The sequence below is a fragment of the Atractosteus spatula genome, chromosome 4, assembly GCF_055471065.1.
Source record: "Atractosteus spatula isolate fAtrSpa1 chromosome 4, fAtrSpa1.hap1, whole genome shotgun sequence".
Lineage (NCBI taxonomy): Eukaryota > Metazoa > Chordata > Actinopteri > Semionotiformes > Lepisosteidae > Atractosteus > Atractosteus spatula.
Genome location: NC_142709.1, coordinates 2,088,071 through 2,115,394, shown reverse-complemented (window position 1 = coordinate 2,115,394; position 27,324 = coordinate 2,088,071). Strand labels below are relative to the sequence as shown.

General features: G+C 41.6%; 1 protein-coding gene across 1 annotated transcript in view; it reads right to left on the bottom strand.

Moving 5' to 3' along the window:
- Positions 1–27,324, bottom strand: part of man1a2 (mannosidase, alpha, class 1A, member 2) — a 158,578-nt gene that overhangs the window by 44,150 nt on the left and 87,104 nt on the right. The window contains exons 5-6 of the mRNA XM_088912864.1: positions 25,180–25,298; positions 13,206–13,286 (exon numbers count right to left, since the gene is read on the bottom strand). Of these exons, the coding sequence (XP_088768990.1) occupies positions 13,206–13,286; positions 25,180–25,298 (200 nt within the window). The remainder of the gene's footprint in view (positions 1–13,205; positions 13,287–25,179; positions 25,299–27,324) is intronic.

Genomic DNA, 27,324 nt, shown 5'->3' with positions numbered 1-27,324 from the left:
CATCGCATCTAGGGGGGTGGCAGGAAACGGGTACGCCCCGAGACACAGGGAAAACGAAGCCAGAACCCACAGATGTGAGGTTGCGCCACTGACTGGACACGGCAACATGACACACACAGACACTAACCACACGAAAACCCTGCGAACTGTCAGCAGTGCTCACAGAAGAGGGGTGCAGCACCCCGTAGACTACAGTTTACAGCCAACAGCCCCATGAACAACCCCGCCCACCTCCCGGCCATCAGCCCACGAGAAAAATAACGCCAGTTTTATTTATACCTTCTCAGACATGACAGGAGTCTAGGAGAATCAATCCTGCTGCTGTCAGACCTAACAAAACTCAGATATGTAAAGCTCAAATCAATGTTTATATCTTCAGAATATCTTTAGTGCCAATTTTCCAGTGTCCAGTAAGTGACGGAGACTGAAGGGCACGAGTCCCCTCAGACTGACCTTCAGTCCCAGCCTCGGAGGTGAGGCCTGGAACACCTGGCGTCTCTGATTCCCAGCTGTACTGTATGTCTATGCCCATCATAAAGCAGCAAACTGATTTCAGACTCCAGTGCCAGTTCCTATAAATGTCTTAACACTCCAGGGCAGTGATCCTCAAAGAAATTTGTAACTGGGCACAAATTTGGTATCACACTAGGGTACGCGGCTTGCTCGGTAATTACTGAGAAAACCGAAGTGTAAACACAACAATTATGAAATGCAGTAAATAATGCTCTCTGTTTTGAGTTCCGATTATTAGCCCCATATTTACTTGAGACTTAGTGTCATTTGCCCAATCTATCTTAATTGCTAAGCAATTATTTTTAAAACTGGATCAATCTCTCATCTCCGGCTGGACTGTGACCCTGATGTATCAGGGACTGGAGTGTCCTGCCCAGCCCCCTGTACTATAGCCTCTCACTCACAGGCGCCACTGCGGACAAGGGAAGGCCTCCAAACGAGAGTAGCATCTCAGCCTGTCTAGCCTGGAGAGAAATTATTAGTTAATTAATCCCAGGATCTCATCGAGCTGTTTCTTGGAGTGTTTTACAGTGTTGTGAAAGCAAATAAGAAAAATATTAATATTTATTAATATTAAGCAGATTAAATATTAAAATCCATTCCATTCACAAGGTCATTTGATGCAACGAGTCTTACTGTGAGCAAAACGTACACTGACCCATCTGGATTAGTACTGTAACTCTTAGATGCAGTTTCAATGTATTTTTGCTGGAAATCTTTTAAATTATACAAGAGAAGTCTTATCACTACAACTGGGTGGAAATGTGTTTTTCTAGGATAATCGAAAATCATCTGCAGTCAATAGTATTGTAAAGAGTCTTTTAGTTATAAATATATATTTATTCAACTATTAGCATGATCAAAAACCAATTATAATCCATAAAAATATTCAAGGCTAAATGTTTAAATTCAAAAGAACAGTGTGACAATGTGAAATTATAGGTATCTAGCCAATTTTTTAAATATTCCATTATCATTAAAAAAACCTCGGAGATGTTACCTGTTCTTTCCAGTTGCTAAGACAAAGATCTCCACAAATCTGGAGACCTCTCTATACTGTAAAACTAGGTAATGGCTGAGATATGCAATTCCAGTGCAGAATGAGGAATATTAACCATCTGGGGCATACCGTAATGCACACATTCCCTTCTGAGCTGAAACCAGTCTGGAGTAAAGCCACTGTTCTCACATTACAATGTCCATGAACCCTTTATTCCCACCAAACTGCTCAAATCCCTTGATTTCCCACCTTTCTTGTAAAATACTAGCAGTAAAAGTATACATGAAACACTAGAGGTGAAATACAGGCCGATTTCAATATTCGCTTGATCTGCAGGCATGATATAGAGCAGTGGGGAGGGTCCCAGCCGGAGCGCTGTGGCCTCCGATCCCAGGGGTGGCACCCTCAACATGCTCTTCAGCAGGGCATCGCTCCCAGACTGCCCCAGCACCCCCTGCTGTAAAAACGGGCAGGAACGTTGGGCGGAAACAAATGCTGTACATTTTATCTGAAGCAATCCATCAGTCAAACAAACAAGAAAGCATACAAACCAAATGTGCGTGGATAGTTCAGAAGAGAGACGTTAGTCCTGTCATTTCAAAGCAAGAGCAACGAAAAAATAAAGTATAATCAAATCTAAAGGTTTGAAAGATCTATATAAGCCAGAATAAAACAAAAAGATTCCCTTCATATATTTACTTAAAATGTCTACAAAATCAGGAAAATCTTGATTTAAAAAAGTTAAACCTGTCAAAAGAGAAATATAAAATCTTGCCACAACAAAATAAAAATAAATGCTTAGGGGGGTAAAAACAGAGTCTGATATAATAAACAGAAGTGGTGCCTGAGAAACTGTCCAAAATGGGAGTCTTGTTGCATGTGTGCATTAAGTGTGCAATAAAAAAAAATGTTTAACTTACAAGGAGACAATAACATTAATCAGCAAATGCCAGCTATACATTTAAACTGCTTCATTGCAGGACAATAAGGAAGATCTTTGATGTCTGTAATCTACGGGGAAAGACTGCAGTGACACACCTCCTACTACAGCCAGATCAGTAGGCTGCTTCAACCAGATTAAAAATGGCTTTAGCATTAAATTTACCAGCTACTCTACATAAAAGCTTTATTAGGAGTCTGTCAAGTAAAGGAGAATAGAGAACAGTATCTAGTGGGACTCATTTCATTGCTCCTTTCTTCTGTCTAAGGCTCTGTCAAACTAAGAAAAGCACCGGATACAAAAAGCATCAGAGTAATGCCGAGAAACACTAACACAGTCATCTGACACACAATTTATTACAGTGTAGTTGCTCTTCCACAGAACAGAGCAAAATGTAATAGCTCCAACCCTACTTTCAACGGCTATAAATATTTTAATGATATTTATAAAATGATAGCAATACAATTTTAAAGGCTTAGTCTAGTTTGAGAAAATACATTTGGGAACAAGTGACTCAGCAAAAACATCTCATGCAAGACGGAGAACAGACAAGTACTGTATGAGGCTGTTCACTTCATCATGGTGTAAGTGAAAAAGCCAAGGAAAATAATATTATAAATATGGAAAACGTATAAATGGAGTTTATATGCATAACAGTGGATTCTCTAACCTGACTCCCAAGATAAAATTAACTTTTACAGGACATATTCTAGAATAAAGATCACCAGAAATGACAAACTTTGCTGCATGCTAGAATACAACTGCAAAAAGGCAAAACAACTGTAGAATGGCAATCTTTCCCTCCCAGCGCAAATTTAAAAATCCACCTAGAATAAAAATCAAGTACAAAAAAAGATGACCTTCTTTCACATAACTGCAGCTGGACTCTTCTTCTTCAGAAGAGAGATGACAGTGCATACTGGTCTCTGTGAAAACCACTTGTTTCAGACACAGACCCCCCTGATGACAACACCTCAAGTTACTCTGTCTCCTTCAGGGCTGTGAAACCTGTCTGAATGTAATCTTATGAAGACAGCAACACATCTCAAAACAATGTAGTACCTACAGTAGCAATCTGTTGAGTCTGCATCAGAAGCCCACATTATTTTAAATTCAAAATATTTCAAGGGATAATACTATCATCGCATGCTGTAAAATTGTCCTTAAGAGTACATATAATTCTAATGCAGGCAATTAAATTAGTTGCTGTCTGTTCTGAAGAGCATCTTAATTTTCTGATGTAATGAAAAAAAATGAAACACCCCTACAGCAGATTAGATGCCATAAATCTGTGTTTAACTATGCCCATTGCAGTATAATGCTAAAGGGAGCACATAAATTAAAATAATTAATCACCTTGCTCCCCTTACTTAAATTAATGCTGAGCCTTTCATTCCCAGGGCACAACTTCAACAACTGCATTGTATTTCCCTGCTTGCTAGTCTCTGTCCGAGGGCACAGGCATACCGAAATGATGAATGAAAAACCAGAGCTATAAAAACATCCAGAAATATGGCTCTCGTGTCAGACCCTGCTTAACTCATCCAACTGGGCTGACAGCAACGTAATTGTGAATTTTCTACAAGGCAGAAAATTAGATGACAGTTCAGTACTGGCAATTAACTCTAATGTAAACTGGCTTTAATGGATTACTGCAGTGGCACAGATCTGCAAAGCCTAGACAACCCCCTCTACTGACAGCCTTCAATATACTGTGTATGTATATACACACGCACACGCACACGCACACCTCAGAAACTACAAACTGGGCTGCAGAATTAAATCTTGATCTAAGATTGATTCCTGACTCTGAATGCACAACTGCTATGGATTCAATGAAAGATAATGTTTGCAGTAATTTATAAGCAGAAGTGAAAGGCTATTAAGGTGTTATATGATGCCACTTATCTACTCTAAATGATAAAGACACGAAAAAATTACACATGCTCTTTAATTCCCACTGATACTACTGTCTTACCACTTAGGACACTGCAATGTGAGTGCAATGAAAATTGTTCTCAGATTCTGTACTTTTTTTCATTTGCAACAAAAATGGCAATTTAATATATATATAAAACAATGCATTGAAAAATATTTTAATTCAATACTAAAAGGTTCTACAGGTCAAAACAAAACATGAAAAAAGAACTAAAGATTTAGAAGATGGTAATACTTTTTTTTTTTTAACATTTAGCCCATATTGCTTACATTTCACAGTATGAGTACTATAGATCTTCAGAAAATGAAGAAAACATGTTCTTAGCCTCTAACTGGCAATCCTTCTATCTCTCCAATTTTTAACCACTTGACCCAACACAGGGTCACTAGGGGAGCCAGAGCCTACCCCAGCACAAGGCAGGATATTCCCTGGACTAGACTCCACTCCATCACAGGGCACACACACCTTGGACTGGACTCCACTCCATCACAGGGCACACACACCCTGGACTGGACTCCACTCCATCACAGGGCACACACACCCTGGACTGGACTCCACTCCATCATGGGGCACACACACCCTGGACTGGACTCCACTCCATCACAGGGCACACACACCCTGGACTGGACTCCACTCCATCACAGGGCACACACACCCTGGACTGGACTCCACTCCATCATGGGGCACACGCATGGACACACACACCCTGGACTGGACTCCACTCCATCACGGGGCGCGCGCGCACGCACACACACACCTTGGACTGGACTCCACTCCATCACAGGGCACACACACCCTGGACTAGACTCCACTCCATCACAGGGCACACACACCCTGGACTGGACTCCACTCCATCATGGGGCGCGCGCGCACGCACACACACACACCTTGGACTGGACTCCACTCCATCACAGGGCACACACACCCTGGACTGGACTCCACTCCATCACAGGGCACACACACCCTGGACTGGACTCCACTCCATCACAGGGCACACACATGGACACACACACCCTGGACTGGACTCCACTCCATCATGGGGCGCGCGCGCGCACACACACACACACACACACACACACACACACACACACACACACACACACACACACACACACACACACACCTGGACTGGACTCCAAAATGATGATTCTTTGGCTGGGTAGGCAGGCCACCCACTGCACTCTTAATCTGAAGAGGGAATCGGCTCTTCTTCATTCAGGACAAGGGTCAGGCAGGGCTGACCACTGCGCTCCTCTCCCCTCTCACCACAGCAGCAACGACATGATCCGCATCGGAGAGATGGAACGAACAGCTCTCTCTAATAATTCTGATCACCTTCTCTGCAGCAAGTTCAGCATCCCTTATGGAGTGAAAAATGACCGTCCAACATCGTTGCCCTGCTGGCAGTTCAAAATTCTAAATGTTCCTGTAACACTCCTATTAAATTAAAGGCAATTTAAAATGCTTGTATGCTGGACTACAAGAAATAAATAATAATTAAGATATTTCTATGGCGTAGTTGTACTTTCAACATCTGATATGTTAGCTCAGCGGAATAACCTGAGCTTTCTGACCACAGTGCCGATATCAATCAATAATAAAAGGCCTTCCTGCAGCAGGGCGCTCTGCTCCTCTCGCCCGCAGACACACAGGAGTGAGGACGCTGTCGGGGGGTATTACGCCACACGCACCAATATTTAAGGTGACACGTCTTAGAATGAGTTTATCCTCTGAATTATTCTGTTATTACTTAGTCCAAGCAGCAACAATGCTGTGATGTCAGCTACAAAAACAAGATAAGACAAATGCAGAAAGGAGCTGTTTATAAAGGGGATTCTGGAAGGTAAACACCATCAATCACCCTGTTATTTGTCCTCTGAATATTTAATAAAAGTGGACCATGGGTAGGAACACACTATAATAAAGCATTTTGAATTCGACAGAGATGTATCAGCAGGAAGCTCTTCCAGGACGAGATAACCCTTCTTTTCCTGGACATTCACTGGTTTTACTATAACATTCTCGTACAGCAGCCTCCTGTTTCTAATTCATGGGGGCGTGCGAGAAGGGCAGCCGGCAGGGCTATCTTGCTCAAATCAAATTAAGAGCCTGGAACCGGCTCTAGCTGCTTGTGATGCTTGGGTGCAACTTAATTTTTTCTTAAACCTCTTTGCATTTTAGTTAAACATTAAAAGGCCTGTGCCATCTTCCCTTGCCCCCAGTGCAAATTGCAAATCCTAGAATTCCTCAGCTGATAAGTCTGTACTTCGGGACTTTAATTTGACGGTTCTTACTGTGGCAATTTGAAGGTCATTTAACAATCGGAGAATAATGATTTCAGACAGAATGAGGAAAACATATTAGCTTAAAATACCAGGTACGGTGTTTTAAGTGTCTCATGAAAGGCAATGAATTGAAATGGCAGCTTCTCACTGAGACGTGCCCAGGTAAAATCAATCAGAATGAAAATCATTACAGCCCCTCCAAAATGTTATAACTATGAAGCCACATTGCCGACACCTCTGGTGCAACTATGGGCTCACTGTCATGTTACAAACCTGCAAGAAAGGTAACAGAAGACTGCAGATGCTACGGAAACAATCTGGCCCACAGTCAACACCATCAGAGTGCCAGCAGGTGCCAGAACAGCTCCTTCACTAACTCTCACAGCACACACCACATGTTACCGCTCCTGAAACTGCACAGCTAAAAACTGCCAGACTATGCTAAAAAAAGCAGGGATTTTGTCCTGGAAGCTCAACACCAGCAGGCACTTACTGTAACTGTCTCTGCCAGATTATGAACTATACTCAGCCTGAACGTACGTCTGAACAGAAAGGCTAGGGAATTAGGCTACTGAGAATCAAAACTGATGATTCATTTTCCATGCAGGCCTTGTTTCCTTACAATTCACAGCCAAGTGTTTGGATACTGTACAGTCAGAGGCAGAAGTATATGAGCACTTAAAATTATATAAAAACACTGTTCTAACTGCTCTATTAGATATCAGATATACCAGATTCAGCTTTTTAATAATACAGGAAGTTATTCCACAAAACAGATTTTTCTAGTAAAGTATCTGGGCAATTAATAGATTTAATATGAATCTTATTCATTGCTTATTAATGACAACAGTCTTGATTGAAAACCATTAAATGAAATGGCAAACAAACTATATGTTCAGGAATCAAGGAAAGGAAATAAAATAGCTTAAAGCTTAAAGACTGCGACGTCTAATGGCTAACAGAAAAGGGGGAAAATAGCAGATCAATCTGGTGAAAAGCACAGTGTGGGCTGTTAGGAGGAAAGAAACTACAGCAGCTGCAGGTGTGGAGGCACAGGCAAGATCTCTGCAGCATGACAGAGAACTGCTTCAGCAGCCAAGTAAAACCCTCAAATTACAGCAGAGAGCCGAACGAACGCAGTGAAGACATTCCCAACGCCTCCCCACCATCCTGGCGAAGCCCCCGCTCGAAGCACGACGAGACCAGTCACATTCATCAGGCCAGACCCAAACTGTGCTTCAGAAGACACAGGTCAGCCGCGGGGAAGCAAATGGGATAGACAAGGAGCGTTTTATGACACATTTGGCTTAAACCTGTTCGGTCCGTGGGTCAGCGTCTGATCCATGTGGGGGAGGAAGTCGGACCAGGAGCTGGGTCAGTATTGACAGAGGGCTGTTGGAGTGGTGGAGACTGAAGGCCCATATTTATATCTTAAAATGAATTGCTGGGAATTTGTGAGTTCTGTTCTTCTCCCCAGCTTTCATAATTAACACCCAATTAAAAATGACTGAAACCTAAACAACTGGAATTTTCCACTGAATTCATCAAGAATCCTAATGATTTAAGACTTTTTTTACGATGAATCAAATCCAAACTAGAAATCCAAACTTATTTCCACCAAGAAGGCCACGGTGATTTGTGTGTTCGGAGAAAGAGAGGAATTTAAGAGTAATGGTGGAGTTGCGCGATTGTGTTGTTGTTCTTCTTCGGGTATTGGTAACTGTTGCATTGTAGAAGAATTTGTGAATGCTTCAAAAAAATATCACGCTACCCAGTACTAGAGGGCTTACTGGAAAGGAGATTCCTGGATATGCCAGGAACTGGTGTCAGAATATAGTTTATAGATAGATCTAGCAGGTTACACACAAAGAAAAAGGCACACAAAATATTGTAGTAGGTACAGTAGCATATAGCATACCAAAGTAAGGGTGCCTCGAATACTTTAGCAAAACATATAAACACTTATTTTTACATTTGATAACTTGTTTTACTGTATTTCAATGACACGACTAGCATTGACAGAAATCACTATTTTGTCACATTTTTTATCCCTATACGCTTGCCCTTAACGGCTTAGCGACAGGATCAGATTGTGCTCCCCTCACCTGTGGCGAAAGGTAGCCAGGGCGCCCCCCCCTTGCGTGCTGCCTCACACTCAGTTTTCCCACAGTTCTCTTCTCCTCCCTGGCAACCGCAGGTTCACACAGAGCAACAAAAACCAGATAAATAACGGCCTGGGGAGTGAGTAATGAAAGAGCAGGGGCACGCAGGAGACACGTACGGGGCTTTTTAAAGATGTTTCAGCAGAAAAAGAGTATAAACCCTGTTCACAGGTAAGGGGATGTCTTGAAGCTGAACAACAGGAACTACTGAGCACGACCTACTGTATGTGCCTCTTGACAGTCCATTCACAAGACCTCACACCAGGCCACTGCAGGTTTTACACCGGACTGTAAGCTGCCACTGTACTTGCCCATATACAATCTGAGGGCACAAAATGAAAACTAACTGGACCAGGACAATGAACACAAATGTAAAACATATTCACAAGGAACCCATACTGACCAACCAGTCTTGTTTCCTTGTGTGCTTTAGATTCATCAGCAGAACGGTCTTTTCTTCTGAGTGATGGGCGCATAGTGCTGTAACTTACTGGCAGTTTTTGTTTCAAGATGCACCAGTCTTCAGACGGCAACCAACACGTAGCCTGTCTGTATAATTAACAGGGCAGGCTCCCTGTATACCTGAGGGCATTAGTAAACACACCAGATTGTACGTGGTGCACAAGAACACAAGGAAGGTGACAAATGAGAGGAGGTCACTGGCCCTGCTGGACAGATAGCCCTCCCCCACAACACACTTTTAGTACCCACTCGGGTCCCTATTCTAAATGAATGACGAATGACGTGTGGAGCTGTGAGAGGAAAATGGACACTTTAAATCTAGTATTTTGACACAGATCGTAACTGACTGAACAGTTCCCCTGGATCCAGAAGATCATAAACCTTAGTCTCCAAGTGATGTTTCCAGAATAACTTTAAACCACTAGCAGACAAAACAAGGTGTATGGACACATCAGCAATGGCAAGGTGCTCCATATTTCACCGATTTTTAGTGTACAACGGATACAAGTATAAATATGGCACCAAGAAGCCAACTCCTGGACATCATATGCCTAACTGAACACTTGGATTTGTAATAATCATTAGCTGTTTTATTACAATATGGTGACCTCTGATCCTAACCGGCTGCAGGCGAGCCTTCATTCACACTACTTCCTGCATTCCAGCCCCACGGAGGCGGAGGCGTGCTGCAGTCCCCATAGCAACCGGAGAGCGGGATGGCGCGGCTGGGAGAGGAGCCCTTCCTGGCCTCCTGCAACTGCGACCGGCCTTTCACCTCGGGTCACTCGTCCGCAATCCGAGATCAAAACAGCCTCCCGCCAGGCCGCTGTGGCACGCCGCGTGCTTTGAAATACTCCATTAGGCTGATGCAGGAGGAGAAACAGTGTAGCCCAGCGAGGCGGGAAGGAAAGCAGGAACGCTGGAGTCTGGGGAACGACGAGGAGCGCTTGCTGCCTCAAACCAGGGATCCAAAAGTGTGCTTTTCAATGTTGCAGCAGCTCGACAACCAGCAGCTGCAAAACCAGCGAACTGCAGGTAACTGAGCACGACTACATCCCAGTTTAGGAGGGAGATTTCACCTGGCAATTTCCAACTTTTTTTTTTATCTGACTGTAAGTGTGGGGTTTAAAAAGTATCCAGATAGTAATATTCAGCTTTCTCTCATGAGAGCCATGGAGTTACACTTAATCAGTTAAAAGCAATCTATTTTCTTCTAAGCGCTTAATTAACGCAAAGTTTTAAGACCCAATGACACACAAGGGATGCCCCAGGCGTTTAACTGTAGCATTTAATTGGGTTGACTTTGATAGCCTCAATATTTCTCACTCTGGCTCACATCGACCATGGGGGTCAGTCAGAGAACAGGCCGCGTACATATTACCCTGTTAAAACACAGCGGCACCCTTGTGACCTCGTTCATGAAACAACCGTCAAGAAGATTAAAGTGAAGGTCTTGTCATCCTGACAGGTTAAAAGTGATAGAAAATTACCGGCTAGTGTCTAACCAACCAGTAAAAGTCAGAACACGAATGAAAGCTTACAAGTATGATGGCGGAGCTGAAGGCAAAGTGCACCGTGGTAATGGCCTGTGAAATTCACATTAATATGACGGAAACGCAAGGACCACCGATATCTTTCATTCATAATATCCATAATATAAAGTCTAATTGTATAAGAGGCACTTGTGGGACGGACCGATAAATTACAATAAAGTGTCTACAAAAGAGAGAAAACACATTTGAGATGATCAATGAGGAGATGGGCAGAAGCTGACATCTTCACATGATGTGAAAAATGCGAGTGAAATAGTCTGTATTAATATCTCCACAATTATATATGTGTTCAGTGTAGGGACATACTGTATAGGAAATCTCAGGTATCTTTCCCCTTCTCTCTGTGGCATACACAGGAATAAAGGTTGTGTGAAGACCTCATGTACTTACTTACTAGCATATTACAGTAATGTACTTTTCCACCCTAATCACGATAGTTTCATCATACAGAAGCTCAACTGCTTGCCGGTTAAAAAATACTATTGGTGTGTTTCTGTGCCAAAATTCAGAGGTTCTGTATCAAAACCTTGGATATTTTCTCCAAGCTGTCAGCATTTCAGATGGAACACAAGAGAAGGTCAGAAGAAGGTCCTCAGTCCAGCCAGCCACGTGGTTGCGTTAACAGACTGAAGGAGTGCACACAGCTGTTTCTCGAGCTAAGGCCAGGGCACCAGCTTGTAACTGACCTCATGGGGCCAGATAGCTGCTTCCTCAAGACAGTAGGGAAAGAAATCAACCACAACAGAATTTTTTTTTCCCCACTTTTGCGAAGTTGGAAACAATGAACCAATAAGAGCCACCGATACTGTAGACACCTGTCCGTTCTATATTGAAAAGCACCGGGCTTGTATACTGTATAAATTAGGGAAAAATGTAATTGCAATAGGTTTTTTCAATAGGTTGCAAAAAATTTAGCGCTGTGTTTCTTGGCAATCTTACCCTTGAGATTCACAGTTAATGGTCATCAAAGGCTGTATTCTGTAATATTCATAATTACAGGCAATATTACACAACCGATCAACACTATAGGGAACTGCGGTAACTAATTTGATGAAAGATGTATAGTACAAAAATGTAGTGGCACATACTGTCACTTAAGGCAAAGAAAAAAATAAAATTGGCTTATTCCAGAATGTAATCCCATAAATTTTCCGTAATGATGCTGTAGCATGGAAAAGCAGGGCGATGTTTCCAGTGCAGGCTTGCTTTCACCCTCTCATTCTCTGTACAGCTCTTTACAAACAAGCCGTCCTGTCTGCTGAGCTGAAACCTCGGTCTGGTGAGACACATCTTGTGTCGTGCTCAGAAATGGAGAAATGGTCATCTTGCAAAGTGAAGGTATGGAGCTGGCAAAATTGAGCTGGGAGACACAACACGCCGGCTTCTTTCAAGAAGTGGCTGGATGGGATCCTCAGATCAATTAACTGCGAGCAACCACACGAGCAAAACGGGCCCAACGCCCCCCTCTCGTTTGGAACCTGCCATGTGCTCCCTCCAGCAGTGGAGTACACTTGTTTTCTCAATCACTTCCACTGTGTGCAATTAAGAGAAAAGCGGCGTATTGACACCCTGCGTATTGGTCTTGCTTTCCATCATGGTTAATAAAACCACCATGCCCGTAAAACCCTATTTATGAATCGGAAAAAGGTACAATGAGACAGTTACAACATTTACCGCCATCGTAAAACAGATTCCCTGTGTGAATTGAGAAATAGCTGGAGCTAGGGTTATGTATGAGATAAGCTGTGCCTGGGCAGTGTCGGGATTCCTTTTTGCTAAGAGAAAGTTTTTATTCTGTTTTAGAAAAGGATGCATTGATAATTCTAGTCAGTCATCATATATTAAAAGATTATGACTCATCAGATCTTCAAAGTATTGAAACAGAACACTTGATACATATGAATGTATATACAGTTCTGTATATATCTTGTTAACAGTCAAACATTAAATATGATCAAAGGACCTGGAATGAAGGTCCTGGAATCTTCAAATATTTGAGAAGGTTCTACATGTTTTTTTCTTCTTTGTTTTACTCTATATAACATTACGCCTGGTGAAGCACCTTTCCAGCAGCGGGGAAAAGTAATAAGATATAAAATAAACTTTACCTCAAAACAAAAAAAAAAATAAAACAAATCAGATAACGGAGGAGATGAAAGTCACATCTGAAACTATTATATCTCACAGGCGGGTCCCAGCAACATAACTGCTGCGCAATCCACACAAACAGCTCGGCATACCCATTTACCCACAGACATGAGCTGGTGTTTATTAATGCAGTCTGTGTGGAACACAGGCTCTTCTTTACACTTAGCTTGGAAGAGGCCAGTTATTTCCACAGCTTTCCTTACCTCCTGCCCAGATAGGTAATAGGCTGCCAGCAGTCCGCCGATAAATCGGATATTCACTTCAAAGACGGACACCTCGGCATTCTGGAAGAAAAAAACAGAGATGAAGTGAGATTTAGATCAAAAACAACAAGACTACCGAAAATTAAAAAAAATAAAGACAGACCTTGAAATGAATTGATTACTAAAAAACATAAAGTTAACAAATCCTTTTTCAGTACTAGACCCAAATCATTCAAAGGTACTGTGGCTGTAGAGCAGTGTTAACACCAGTACAGCGTGAGGAGGCCGCACTACACAACAGACCCTGTAAAACCCCCTGCACCCACGATAACAGCGCAGGGGTACAGTACTAATCCCAGCAGGGACCCCCAAGCCTGGCTGGTGGGGGCCAGTGTGTCTACAGGTTTTCAGTCCAGCTGGGCTCGTAACTGTCTGAATCAGCTCTTTGTTCGGTTCATGGATCTTCAGGTGCTGCTGCAATCCTAAAGAGGCCTGGAAACACACCAGGACCAGGAAGGAGGGCCCTCAGATCCACAGGGATACAAACCGAGTCTCCGGACGGAGCTGGCAAGTCGGCATACTGTACTTCAAGCTCATTTCTGAACTCGGGGCAAAAGCTGCAGGCAAACCGCTTAGCAGTAAGAGCAGATTTTTTAGTCAGGAAACACAACGCAATAATATTAGGATCAGAATGTTTCTTTAGCCTCATTACCTGCAGTAAACTGAAAACTAGAGTGAAACAAATACAGAAATATAAGATCAGATCACTTTATCAGCCATATACAGTTTCTTGCATTAGGAATGTGTCTTTTCGCAGACTCCAGCTTGCTCTCCATGAGACACACAAGCACACCGACAGGGAGAATTCCTCTGGATTCCTCTGCCGGCTGCAGGATACGAACCAGCAACCTCCCAGCCACAGAGCCACCGCTCCACACAAGAAATATCACGGGATATAGTTTATTCCTAATCTTGCCTGCTTTTCTACATTTATTTTTTGTCATGTGATCTCGCTTTAACCTCATCCTTGACTGATTCTGTTGCCCAGATAAAAACACCCTGACTCTGCTACTTTGGAAACAAGTTGAGCTGCTTTTCACTAAATGTCACAGTCGCTCAGCGTTCTGCCTCATCAGTCTCTCATGAGAGTTCACAAAAGATACCAATCATTAATCTGTTTATGTTGCATTTCAGTCCTGCAGTTAATGGATATACTGTATGTTTAGAAGGCAGCACACTTCTTTCAGCCTCTTATTGTAATATGTCCAACAATATCCTTTTCAACAGATGTACAGTATATACTGTACAATAATCACAACCTCTATTTACTGTTTGAATAATTATGGTGTATCAGATAAAAAAAATCCTATAGGACAATAAATAAGTTTTGCCCAACTGACATAAAATATAGTGAAGACCGAACGACTGCTAACTGCGTTTTAGCTTTATGTTGTAGAATAAACACCCGGAGTCGAGAGCTTGTGATTCCCTAGAATTGGAGTGGTGGCCAGGGCTCCTATTATACAGTTTTCATTTCTGTAACTGCTCGATATTAAATATAACACCTGTAGAAAGATGGCTCCAAGCTCCAGGCTCCAGGCATCATCTACCTGAACCCCAGCCAGCAACGCGGGAGACAAAATCGATGTTTTCGCGTGCATCACTTTCTGTAAAAGCACTGGCAGACAGTCCTTCCTGGCACACAGCAGGGAAAGGAATCCTGGCTTCAGTGACTAGTCTCTTCAAAGCTTTTCTACTTCTTCTCAAAGGAGATGCCCCTAAATTAATCACAATTGCTTTCTGACACAAGAAAGCACAGTCAACGAAACCCTACACAAAAGAGTTTAGTATGTATGAAGGCTCTTCAAGACGCGAAATGGATGTCAACCCAGAAGTTCTCCTGTCCAAGAGCAGCCAACAGCTCCGGCCTGCTGTTTTTGTTTCCGGTCCGTTGGAGGGCAGGAAGAACTGATAAAACACGAGCCAAACGCGGGCCTCGTACATCTCCCTGTCAGATTTACCGAGTGTTTCTAGGGTTATTTAACACAAGCACAATAAAACACTTCTGCTCTCAACACCCACAGCCTCGCCCGCACAATCAGTGTCATACGGATTAGCAGCACGAATGACACGAGCCGGGAAAAGTGCTCACCTCTGCGCAAGAATAAGTGCCGCAGCAACTAAAGCAATGTATGGAGAATCCCCAATTAGCCGACTGCTGCAAACAGAATGTAATTACAGGGGCACTAAACACCGTATTTACTATCACTTCACGTAACGTATTCTTCCCTCAAGAAGAACAATACAAATTCACTGTGGCAAAACATATCTAAAGATATTAAAATACAATGAAGTAGTTCAGGTGGGTAGCTGCGTCAGCATAGGTAGGCTGCAGAGGAACAGGTAACAAGTTTATTCCATGCTGAAAAGAGAAGAAACACAATGTTTCGTCCGTGGAGCCTTCTTCAGGTGTGAGAAAGACAGGGTAGACGGCACAGATTAAATAGCACAGGAGAACAAAAGCTGGACAAGTGGAGGAGGAGGCAGAGAGGCCACTCAGGAAGTGCAAAGTGGAGAGTGTGGAGAAAGGTGTGAAGCCAAAACCTGCATGAGAATAGAGAAGATCACACGAAAATAAGTCTGTCTTTGAGAGAAGGGGGAAGGTGTGATCCTAGTTTCAGGATGAGTTATTAAAATACAATGCTGCACTAGTAACACTAGTCATTCCATAATACCTTATACTGATCAATTATGAAATGTTACAACAAAATATAACCTGTCATCTTGCATCATTCATATTTCAGTAATCACATTTAAGTAGAGATGTTAAAGCCGCTGACACACACTAACCCATTTTTTTGGGATTTAGGATTTTTTTCATATGACTGTCAGAAACAAAAGATTTCCTTTCACTTCCTTTTAAAATGCATCGCCACAAAACGTATTTTATCAGCATTGGGTTATTGTTATCAGTTTAGCACAGGGCATTTTTTTCATAGCGCAGTTTCTCTATCAAATTGACTGCCGTCTCCTCTCAGATGTTTACCGCCTTCTTTCCAGTTCTCATCGCTGTGGGACTGCCTTTGTGTGACAGTATGCATGCCCGCAGTGGACCGCGCTGATACACACAGCAGAGTTCCCTTGGACCCGAGCCGGAGTATCAGCCGAGGCCTCCTGGGAGCTCCAACAGGGAGACACGTTTGTTCATAACTCTGCTGCAACTTGACTTATGTCTTGCCAACCTTCAAGCTCTTAATACTCTTGAGCTACAGAAGAAACAGCATCCAACAGACTCACTGCAGCACAGGAAACCACAAGTGACTCTCCAGCAATGTGCAGTGCTCTGATACTTTCCTTACAAGGCACACTAAGGTGACTGATAGGAGCCTCAACTTGGAGTAGCTACACTAGCTGTACAGAAAGTACCATTCTAGACACAACAAACGAGAGCAAATACTGGTGTGCTAAAAAAAAAATCTTTAATGCAACTGCCTGCCCAGGCACAGCAAAGTCCTTTAAAAAATAAAATCTCAAGAATTAAAATGAACTAAAGCCCCCCTAGACTGTCAGTCCTCTATGAAAGTTTCTCCACAGAGAAGAGTCTGTGATCACAAGGACATTGGACATGCAGGAACCTGTAAAAAAGGAACACAGCCTTCAATCCAATATGCAACATAATTGGGAAGCAGCAATGAGAAGACATAGCAGAGAGAGAATCAAAGTGATCTGCACCTGCTGAGAATGTGGCAGCTGTGTTCTGAGCACACCATGATCTATAGCGGCCTCTAAACTTCTTAGACCATGGCATTGCTTCTGCAGGCTTTATTTGTCATGCAAATGTAGTGATAAAACTACAACCATCACGGAACATCTCCCAATTATTGCAGTCAATTCAAAATTTTAATTTTTACAGTTCGTTTAAAATCTATGTTTAAGGGAAGAAATACAGTAGCTGGGCATGGCAAAGTGCTCAGGTCTTTTGAAGAAGAACAAAAAACAAGAAGAACATAAGAAAGGTTGTAAACGACAGGAGGCCATCCAGCTCCTCTGGCCTGTTTGGTAGCTAGAAGTTAAAATCCAAGAATCTCATCCACCTGTTTCTTTGAAGAAGCTAAGGTACAGGCTTCAGTCAACGGGGGTAGCTTATTCAACAAGCCTTTGGATAAAGAAATGCCTCTTGTTCTCAGTTTTAAATACACTTCAACATTGTTTCCACTCTTCATGCTGAAGAATTCCACTAGGCTGACTCGGGGCCTTTGAGGATTCTGAATACTTGTACTGGGTCCCCTCGTAGCCTTCTCTGCTCAAGACTAAAAAAGTTCACTTTCTTCAGCCTGTAGGGGTAGGACATTCCCCTAAGCACTGGAATGAAAGTCTTTTGCCTTTCAAACCCTCTTCTAGCTCAGCTTCTACAGTTTTGCATTCAGTTTATGTTTCTATGACCTGCATTGAAAACCCCACACTTGCCTGTATTAAACATCATCTGCAAGATGTTTGCCCAGACATGAATTTCATCTCATTTGTTTTTAATTTAATTTTTTGCTTCTACTGCGTTTGTTAACCCTCCCAATTTTGTGTTGTCTGCAAACGTGGCTCGTTTACATTGTATACTGTACCTGAAATTAGATTTAATTAAATTAACAGGAGCAGTGGTCCTAGTATAGATCCTTGAAGTACTCCCCTAATTACATCACCCAAATCTAGGCATTCACCCCTCCTCTGTTCCCCCTTAACTGGTGTTCTATTTAATAACACATTTTAAATTCAGATATTTAAACAAGTGTAAAATCATTTTCATAAAACATAAGGAATAATTCATTTGTAGAATACTACAGAAATGTAGTCCCTCAGGTAATTCCATATGGGACAGAAACTGGCAGAATTCTATTAATTAGAAGAAGATAATCTCAAACATATGTCCAAAACATTGTAAACTGATTTCACTTCTAAAGTAGTTTTATGTAAAAAGAATCTGCAAAACCCAAATCTAATGTTTGTTATGAGAAACATTTTTTTGTGTGGCAAGCTGAATGGCACGTATTGAAGTGCACTTCCACAGATCGTGATTCTGGACCTGTGTTACAGTAGTTAATATGCGAGATAAAAGACATGTAGATGACATGCTACAGAGAGACAGATAGCAGACATAAACATACTTTGAAAGTGACAGAAAGCATACCTGTCAAGATTAAAGTAATGTGAGCCCTGACTGAGGGAGTGGGATGAAAAAGAATACCAAGATCGAGGGCAGTATTAATAGTGAATTCATTCAGAATGAGTTAGCAGGACTTTGGTGTCTCTGCGATTGATGCTTAGAATCTATCAAAACATATCTACAGGGGAATTCCCTGTTTTCTAAAAGAAACCGTAAGAGTCTGAAAGTTAAATCTTGAAAATCAGAATGTAGGTCAAGAAACAAAATTTCCACCTTAAACATTTTTTTTTATATAATTTTAGCTGAAGTTGGGAGTGAAGCAAAGTGAAGCAGTACCTTCTGGCAGTCATGCTTTTGGTTTGACCAAAGGTAATTTTTTTAACAATCGGTTGTCCAAACTGCTAAAAGGAACAGACGGACCGTTAATGGGATCATGCAATTATAGGTTCTAAGTACAGCTCCAACTCGAAGGAAGCATTCGGCCAATTTAATAATCGCGCCTCCTTGGCTGTGATTAGCAGGTTGCTGATGCAATGAAAAACAATAGTAAAAGCGACTGGAAAATTACACCATCCTGGAGGGCATCTCTCTGAAGCCAAGGATACAGCAACTAATCACTCCACTGGCGGCGACCGCTTCTGTATTTGAAAGCAAATAGCTTCATGAGTTAATTAAAATGTAGGCGGCAGGGAATGGAAAAAAACATGGATGATACAAGGTTACAAGAGGGTTACGGGCGGGATTACTTTACTTTCTAAACCAAGGAAGACTTAATGAGTTCGAAAAGTCTGATCATGGACTTGAACTTAGAAAAGCAGAGAAGACAAAGTCTCCTATTACAGCATTAACTTGAGGAAATAATTGTTAAATGGTCAAAAAAAAATCAGAAGACTGAGTTTTAGCTTTTATTTTCCTCTAATAACCAGGGACAGCGTTTGTGCTCTGGTCTTGAGGACAGCCTCACAGCGCGGTGTCACAGGGCAAGGATGAACATGAGTCTTCATCCTTCTCCCATCTGTACCGGGGTTATAATGCTCAGCTGAGCCAAAGAACAGCTGGTGATTTCAAATTAAAAATGAAAAAAAATAAGCTGCCCCTTCCATGAGTGCCACTGGGCACAAAACCAGCTGAATAATGCACACAGTATTGTTTACAAAAACATCATAACTTAGCTGCCAAAATGAAAAAGACAGGCAATCAAGATTTTAAAATACATATAAAAGTGGATACTACCCATACATCTGAGGGCACTTCAAACTAACAATGACATATTGCACGATGGAACGTGACATGGCAGCAGTTTAATCAGCAGTGCAATACAAACTGAAGCTGCCTGTCAAAGAACAGTTCAGAAGATGAATGATGCTTTTAAAACCTGTCGTAACTGAAATCAATTAGTTTTAACATTATGCAAACGGATGAAAACTTTCAAAGGAGAAACTCATCATAAAACACATTCCTATCTCATAACTTATTTTGTAGACAGCAGATCAAGCAGAGAAGTGAAAATCTGTTTCAACAACTGAATTAATTCACCATTTAGAGAGTCCAGAATGTACTAGCCCAGAGAGGAAAACAGCCAGGACACCAAGGTCAATATCTCTACTCTTTGGGATCTTTTATGACCAAGTCAGGACCTGAGTTTAACATCTCATTTGAAAAACAGCACCACCTGTGTTCTCCCCACCTCACCACACTGAGATACTATGTAAGAAATTCCGGTCTCAGGAAGAGCTATAAAACTCTGTTTGCGAAAATGTCCACCCCTACGGATCACATTCCACTTAACCACTGCTTTTAAACATATGCAGAATGCACATACAGTAACCTTCACAAACCCCCTTCAGAATAATTCAAATTCTGAAAGATTAAAATTTTCATAACAAGAATAAATGTTTTCAATACACTGCAGAAATGTTCACTGAGCATCACAGCAACAAAGAATACAAGTAGTGCATTATATTTATATAACTAAACTATGAGACAACCACACTCTATTGTTTATAATAGAAGTTTCATTTGACTTATTGTATATGGAGGGACTGCAGAACAAGCAGAATAATTAATTTTCTGTTTACAGTGCAGTGGAGCAAAGGGAAATAATATGAATTTTGCTTGGAAAGCAGTTCTATACAAACTCAAGTGAGACACTGACTATCAGTATTCTTCATTTGCTGTTCCGAATTTGGGACATGAATGAGAATGAATAATCAAAATAGGAAAAAAAGCATCTTGGCGTTAATGCAAATCAACTAAAATCTAACACAAGCACTATTACAATGCATACAACATAAGAAAATTGTAAATAAATACACATAGGACATTCAAAATGATGACCCTTGAAAAACCTATCCTATCAAAATGCTAAAGCAATATTCATCTACCAAATTATTTTGCACCAACAAAGAAAGCGCATTAATATAAGGCTACCCCAGAACTAATATCGATTTTGTGGACTGACCAAGAGGTCAAAAAGGTTAATTGTATTTTCCAAGCTTAAAATCTCAAATATGATTAATCCTTTTTTGCAATTATTTTATTTCACTTTCATTAATGACTTCAGCCCCAGGGAACTTGTTTTATTATACTTTTGTTTCAGTTTTATTAATTATTCATATGTAACTCTGATATACTATATATTGTAAAGGATAAGGGACAATCAGTTAATTATTCTTTTCGGCTTCTTGCCTACAGACATCATTAATCGCAGGAATCGTACAGATTTTTATTTATCTGAGGTCTATAATTAAATAGGGAGCCAGTGGCCCCACAACAAAGCAGATCAAGCAGAGAAGTGAGAAACTGTTTCACAAACTGAATTTATGGGGGATTGATGGCCAGAATGTACCAGCCCAGAATTTAGCCAGGACACGAGGTTTAATACCTCTACTCTTCTCAACAGTGCTTTGGGATCTACTATGACCAAGTCAGGATCTGAGTTTAACATCTCATTTGTTAAAACAGCAACTCCTGTGGTCTCCCGGATACCACGCTGAGATACTGGGTTAGAAATTCTGGTCTACAGGTCTACAGGTACTGTAACAGTGCTGCCTATGAGTCCACTGTGTAGCAGAAAGGCCTTGACTGGACATTAACCCTGGATTAGCTCCACCGATTCAAGTCTTTAGGAATGGATCTCCTATGCTCAACACTTCCAGTGATGGAGTGACCGGCACTCGGGGTGTTTTCTTTGCAACCTCCAGGAGGGGGCCCTGCCCGGAGGTCACTGGTCACTTAAAGAAGGATGGCCAGGCACTGAGGAACCTGTGGAGTGGGGAAGAAGACAGCACTGACGCCACTACCGATCATCAACTGTGATCACGGGGGTAAAAACGTGCTCATCTCCTGCGCGCCACTCTCTCAATCCAAACCTGGCAACCTGACACCAAAAAAATCAACTACAGTTATCTAAGTTTCAGGAAACTTTAGATCCAGAAAACAAGATGAGAGTGAGCCCATCCATAAAATGACTTCTGCCTAAGACCTTCCCATCAACAAGAGACTTTTGTCATCAAGCCTGAATATTGAATACTCAGTAGCAGTATCTACACTGCTTTTTCCAAATGGTTCCTAGTAGCCGTAAGATAACTGAAATGTACTACTGAATTTCTAATTGTTACATTTAATTCAAACCATCACATCTCTCCAGCCCACACCTCTTACATCAGCGACTCTGTTTCCGTGAGGTTTCCCTTCCCTGTTCCGTCCAGACCCAGTGTTTAGCTTCTGGCCACGTCTGACTAGAAGGTGGCCACCCTGCTTTTGTCCATGTCCTTTACTGTAAGTGTCAGGCCTGAAATGGGTCAATGTTTTTTTTACTAAACCAACACAATGCAAATTATTTCTTACTTAAAACAGCTGAACTGAATTTTCGTGTACTCAGATTTGCAATGTGATTTATTCATTTGCACTTAGTTGTCTAGTCACTATCTTCATTAGTATGTTCAGCCATGTCCACATACATGACTATCCATGTCTATAAGGTTTACAAACAACATTTGAAAAATATTTTAAATGTTCCATCAGTTTCATCGATCCAGGAGCCTGTTCACAGGACAGCCTCTACAAACAGATATCCAGAGCCAGCCTCTTGGCATATCAGTTTGGCACCACACAGCTGCTGAGAGGATCTGTGAATATTACCAAGACACAGGCAGCACACTACTCAATTTGAACCTGTTTGTTATTTTGTTAATGCTCATCTGGGGGCTTCTAACTTTACAGATGCATCTGAATTTCATTGCAAGGCCTAAAATTTGCAGTGAAGTGTTAAGCTTATGGAAAGTATAACAGATTTGATCTTTTCAAATCAAACACTAACAATCATAAGGAGATAATCGGTTTAGTATAAACGATAAAGTTTTATTTGTATTCTGTAATATGTATATCCCTGTGTGCCACTCTTTAACAGGGAATAAAACTGTTTTTTATGAGTCTTTGTAAAATAAATACTTGAATTCTGCAGTAGAAACGTATTTTTAATCTGCATTTATTTTTTATTCTTTACATAGTGATGTGCTCTAGCACAAACTCACTCTGTTGATTAGCCTTATGTCTTTTAGAAGATATAAGTCGTAAATACTCGTTCCTTCTCCTTGGGGAAGGATAACTGCTAGATGAAATCCATACATTACTGAGACTGATGTGACACAGAAAGCCCAGTACAGATTAGCACAATATCGTAGGTAATATCAAGAAATATCACTCCTAACATTGTTTCCATGGCTCTTAATTCTGTTTCTAGGTTACCAAGAGTTATATTTGGTCTCCCCAGTAGAGTAATTTATGGTTATCATAAGAGGTAGTGATTTCTCATGCATCACAGAGTTTCGCTTTAAGACTATAAAAAATGTCAGCTCTGGGAGGTACTGATAAGCGCCGATGCTTGCTGTCTGTGTAGATTTGTTAACACACAAGAGCAGCAACATGATGCCAATTATTCCATGCGCCAAACAGTAATTCTCACACGGGACCAGACAACATTTCACTGCTTGCAGGAGATCTAATTTAGCATTACCCAAGTAACAGAAAATAGCAAAGCTCCAAAGAAGGTCCAGAAGAGTTTGAACCATGGACCATGCAGCTTACATCGACCAAAAAGGAATTAGCAATTGTCTTGATTAAAAGGGGTTGTAAATGAGTTTCAAGACCAGAAATTAACTCACAAAATGTTTACTTTCCTTAGGACATGTGAGGTAAAAACCCTGCATTTTTCATATACAGTTCACCCCTAGACTTAATGTTGGTTTAGGCCTATGGACTCATAAGGCTAAATTCAACACTACACATTCACGGCTCTTGTTGTAAGCACAATCAATGCAACACCTGAACAAGACTGTCCCAGTACTTATGCCTTACACCTAAAGGGTGGGTGGAGCACAAAAAAGCGGTCTTTGTACAAAAATACCCAGAAATAAAAGGTGATATTCTGTACCAAACTAGTACAGTAGTCTTGAAACCAGATCATCCAGAAGGTATGTCAATCATGGTTTCTACAAACAATGACCTTTGGTTTTTGATTCTGGAACGCCCACCATGAGCCGTGAAAATCATTCTGAATAAAGTGACGTGCAGTTGGGATTATTCAACACTGCCCAACACAAAAAAGCTTTGATGCAGAAAGTGCTAGGGAGGATCTCTGTGTAGCTTTTACAAGCACACTAACAGGATGGATAACAGCAGACCTCAGCTGCTCAATAACCTAGCCTACCTTTCCCCATGTACAGCTTATCTGCCTGTTGGCTTTTATTACTGTATATCCGATTTAAGCAGTACAAAAAGCGTGTAATGTGTTACTAGAAAAATTACAATTACAAGCACCTTTCCTAAATCATCTGAAAAAAGAAAAATGTCCCAACAGGGTAAACGATGCCAGGATGCTGCAATGTTTTAATTGAATAACATATCATTAAAGAAAGAAACAGAATAATAGCTAACAATTAGTCAGGGATAGCAGCACAACATCAATTCTCCACCTAGGAGGTATTAATGCTGTGTGTGTGGGTGTGACAGAGAACTACAGGGCTCTTCAAAGACATTTTTTTACAGCATGGTTAAATATTTTATTCCATATACCTCAGACTTAGGAAACTAACACCATAACACATTAATTAGAAAAACCTGTCAATGCAATGTCTGGCTGTGCACAAATGTGTTTTTTTCCCCGTGTTGTGTTGAAATAATGCCCAATAATCAGTCCTGATTTCTTGCAAGTCGTGTTACAGATCCATGTGTGTAGTATTTGGGCATTAAGGCCTTGGTGTGCGAGGCAACCATCAATAATTGGCAACAATTCTGAATCAAATACCAGCATTGTCATCAAGAGAACATCTGGAACACAGCCTACATCATTCCGCTCCATCCAGAAACAGCTAAAGTGCAAGGAACTGGGTAACTGTACTAGACACTTTCATTATCGGGGCTAATGTGAAATCCAAGGAACAGTATGGATTTCACTTCCATTTAATCCCATTTACCCACTGGAATACTGATGGATCTGCAGTTTGGGGTTCTCCTATCAGCTCTCTTAATTACACAGTGAAGGCCAATTATGAGAAAATCTTTGCTCCCTGGAGTGTGATCTCTGGCAAGTGAGCAGATGCCTGCCCAAAACAGAAAGTCATTGTTAACCCCGAGAAGATCTGAGATCGGTCTCGCAGGCACGCCTGCAGACAGCTATGAAGCACTAATACCTCAGCTCTCATGGTGCTGTTGCACAGATCTGTGGAGAACATGTTACAGGTCTGTGGGGAGGTGGTTACAAAGCGAGATCCTCTGAGGGGAGGTCTCAGCTGAAAGGGGACTTCTGCTTGCTCTTACCACACTGAAGTCCAGGTTCTGCTCAATCCATTCCTGTCCATCTTTGAATTCGTCGTGAAGGCCCATGATGTAGAGTGTGTCTAAGGCATCAACAATTGTTGCTCCCATTTGGGAATTCCCTGTAAAAGAAATCAGGATCGATGTAACATTCCCTACCCACATTCATTATCCTACAGGAGAGGAAAAGCAGAACACTTATACACTGATGTTTTACATTTAGTACAGTACATACACAACTTAATTACAGTTACTCTTTCTGGCAAAGGTATTAAACTAGTGTATTACCTTTAAAGACATTGGCAAATGTATTGAATAAAGGCAGCTAAACCTTCAGGGAACATTTGAATTGGATTCTTAAAAATCCTTAAAAAACCTGCAATGTATCTCTAAATATTTGTGTCTTTTGTATAACTGACAGCACGATTACAGAGCTTAAAAATTTCAGAAAGTACCAGTAGGGGAACCATTCTAGTGGAAACTTTAATGGGTGAACAAACGGGCTGGTGGGTTTTACAGAAAGATGGAATTAGAATTTTCTAAGCTTTACTAATTGATGAGTGTGATACATTTCTAAGCTGAAACAAGAACGATTCCAGCTGTGGCACCGGGCAGATTACCCTTTTAATGAGATACTGCATCACTCGATTGTTCCAGTATATAAAACAGATATTTTTACGTACATGAATAATGTATGAATCAGACTGTGAAGGCTATTATCAAGACTGAAATCTATCCAGACTTTTGTCCATAGTTAGTGACCCAGTAACATGGTAGTGCTTATGTTAAAAGTTTTCATTAAAAAACTGTTACCTTGCATGTGTGTGCTATGTCATACTGAAAAAAGAGCCAGGAATTTACAACAATCACCAGGACATCAGAAGGCAGATGGTAGGCTTTTATGTAACTTCCAAGTGCACTAATACAGAGCAAGAAATAATCTACTCTTTTAAGCGAGATGACATAATTCACAAAGAATTTCCATTTTTTTTTCTTGAAAAAAATACATTGTTGCAACAAGGCCAAAAAAAACCAAATGATAAAAAATCAATTCCTCAAAAAGATATTTACTGTACCTCCATAACACACAGCAAAAATCCACGCTTCTCTGATTTCATTTCTTGAAATAAATTTTATTAGCCCTTGCTAATAAGCTGACCTCTATGCCTGTTTCTTCATTTTTCAGAATTACTGCAATGAAGTGTGCAAGCCAGAGCTGAAACCAGAGGGCACCCTACCATTAACATCCCAGGCCACGTCTGAACTCGGCAGACATGTCTCAACCGAGAGAATGACACGCAAGTCCGCAGACTGACTCGAGGGGGGCTGTTCTCGGACACGCGCATGGAAACACACCATATGGACTTTTCTCACAGTCCAGAACCATTACAGGAAACTGCCATTGCTCTGGGCCCCCTGAACACAGGGGGCTCCAAACAGCACAGTCAACATTCCAAGCGTCCTCTTCTACTCATTTGCATCTTGTGAAAAATCGGAGAGTCTGAAATAAATCTGACAGTCAATTTACTAATACCAGACTGCATTCGTTTTCCACATGCCCAGATCTGTTTGATCCTCCCCTGATGGCTGCCTGCGGTAGCTGCTGGGGTTACTGCCTGGTCACCGGGCGGCTGCATGCAGCTCGCTGTCCTGTTAGGCGCCATCACTCACGCTTTCTGACAGCACTGGGATTAAACCCAGCGAACCTCTGTGCCTTTTCCTCACCTTTGCACTTTGCACTCGAGCCTTTCCCACACTGGCAAGGGCATCTTGCAAGACCCTGCAGTCGGCACATCGACTGGGGCAGAGCGGTGGCTCTGTGGCTCAGGATCTGCACCTGTGGCTGGAAGGTTGCTGGTTCAAATCCCGCGGCCGGCAGAGGAATCCTACTCTGTTGGGCCCCTGAGCGAGGCCCTTCACCCCAACTGCTCCAGGGGCACCGTATAAATGGCTGACCCTGCGCTCTGACCCCCAGCTTCTCTCCCTGTCTGTGTCTCATGTAGAGCAAGCTGGGGTATGCGAAAAGATGAATTCCTAATACAAGAACTTGTATATGGCCAATAAAGTGATGTTATGATGTTATGTTATGTTATCAGGTTTAGCGTCTCAACCCAAGGACAATATCGCCTATAGCTCGGTGTCCCAGGT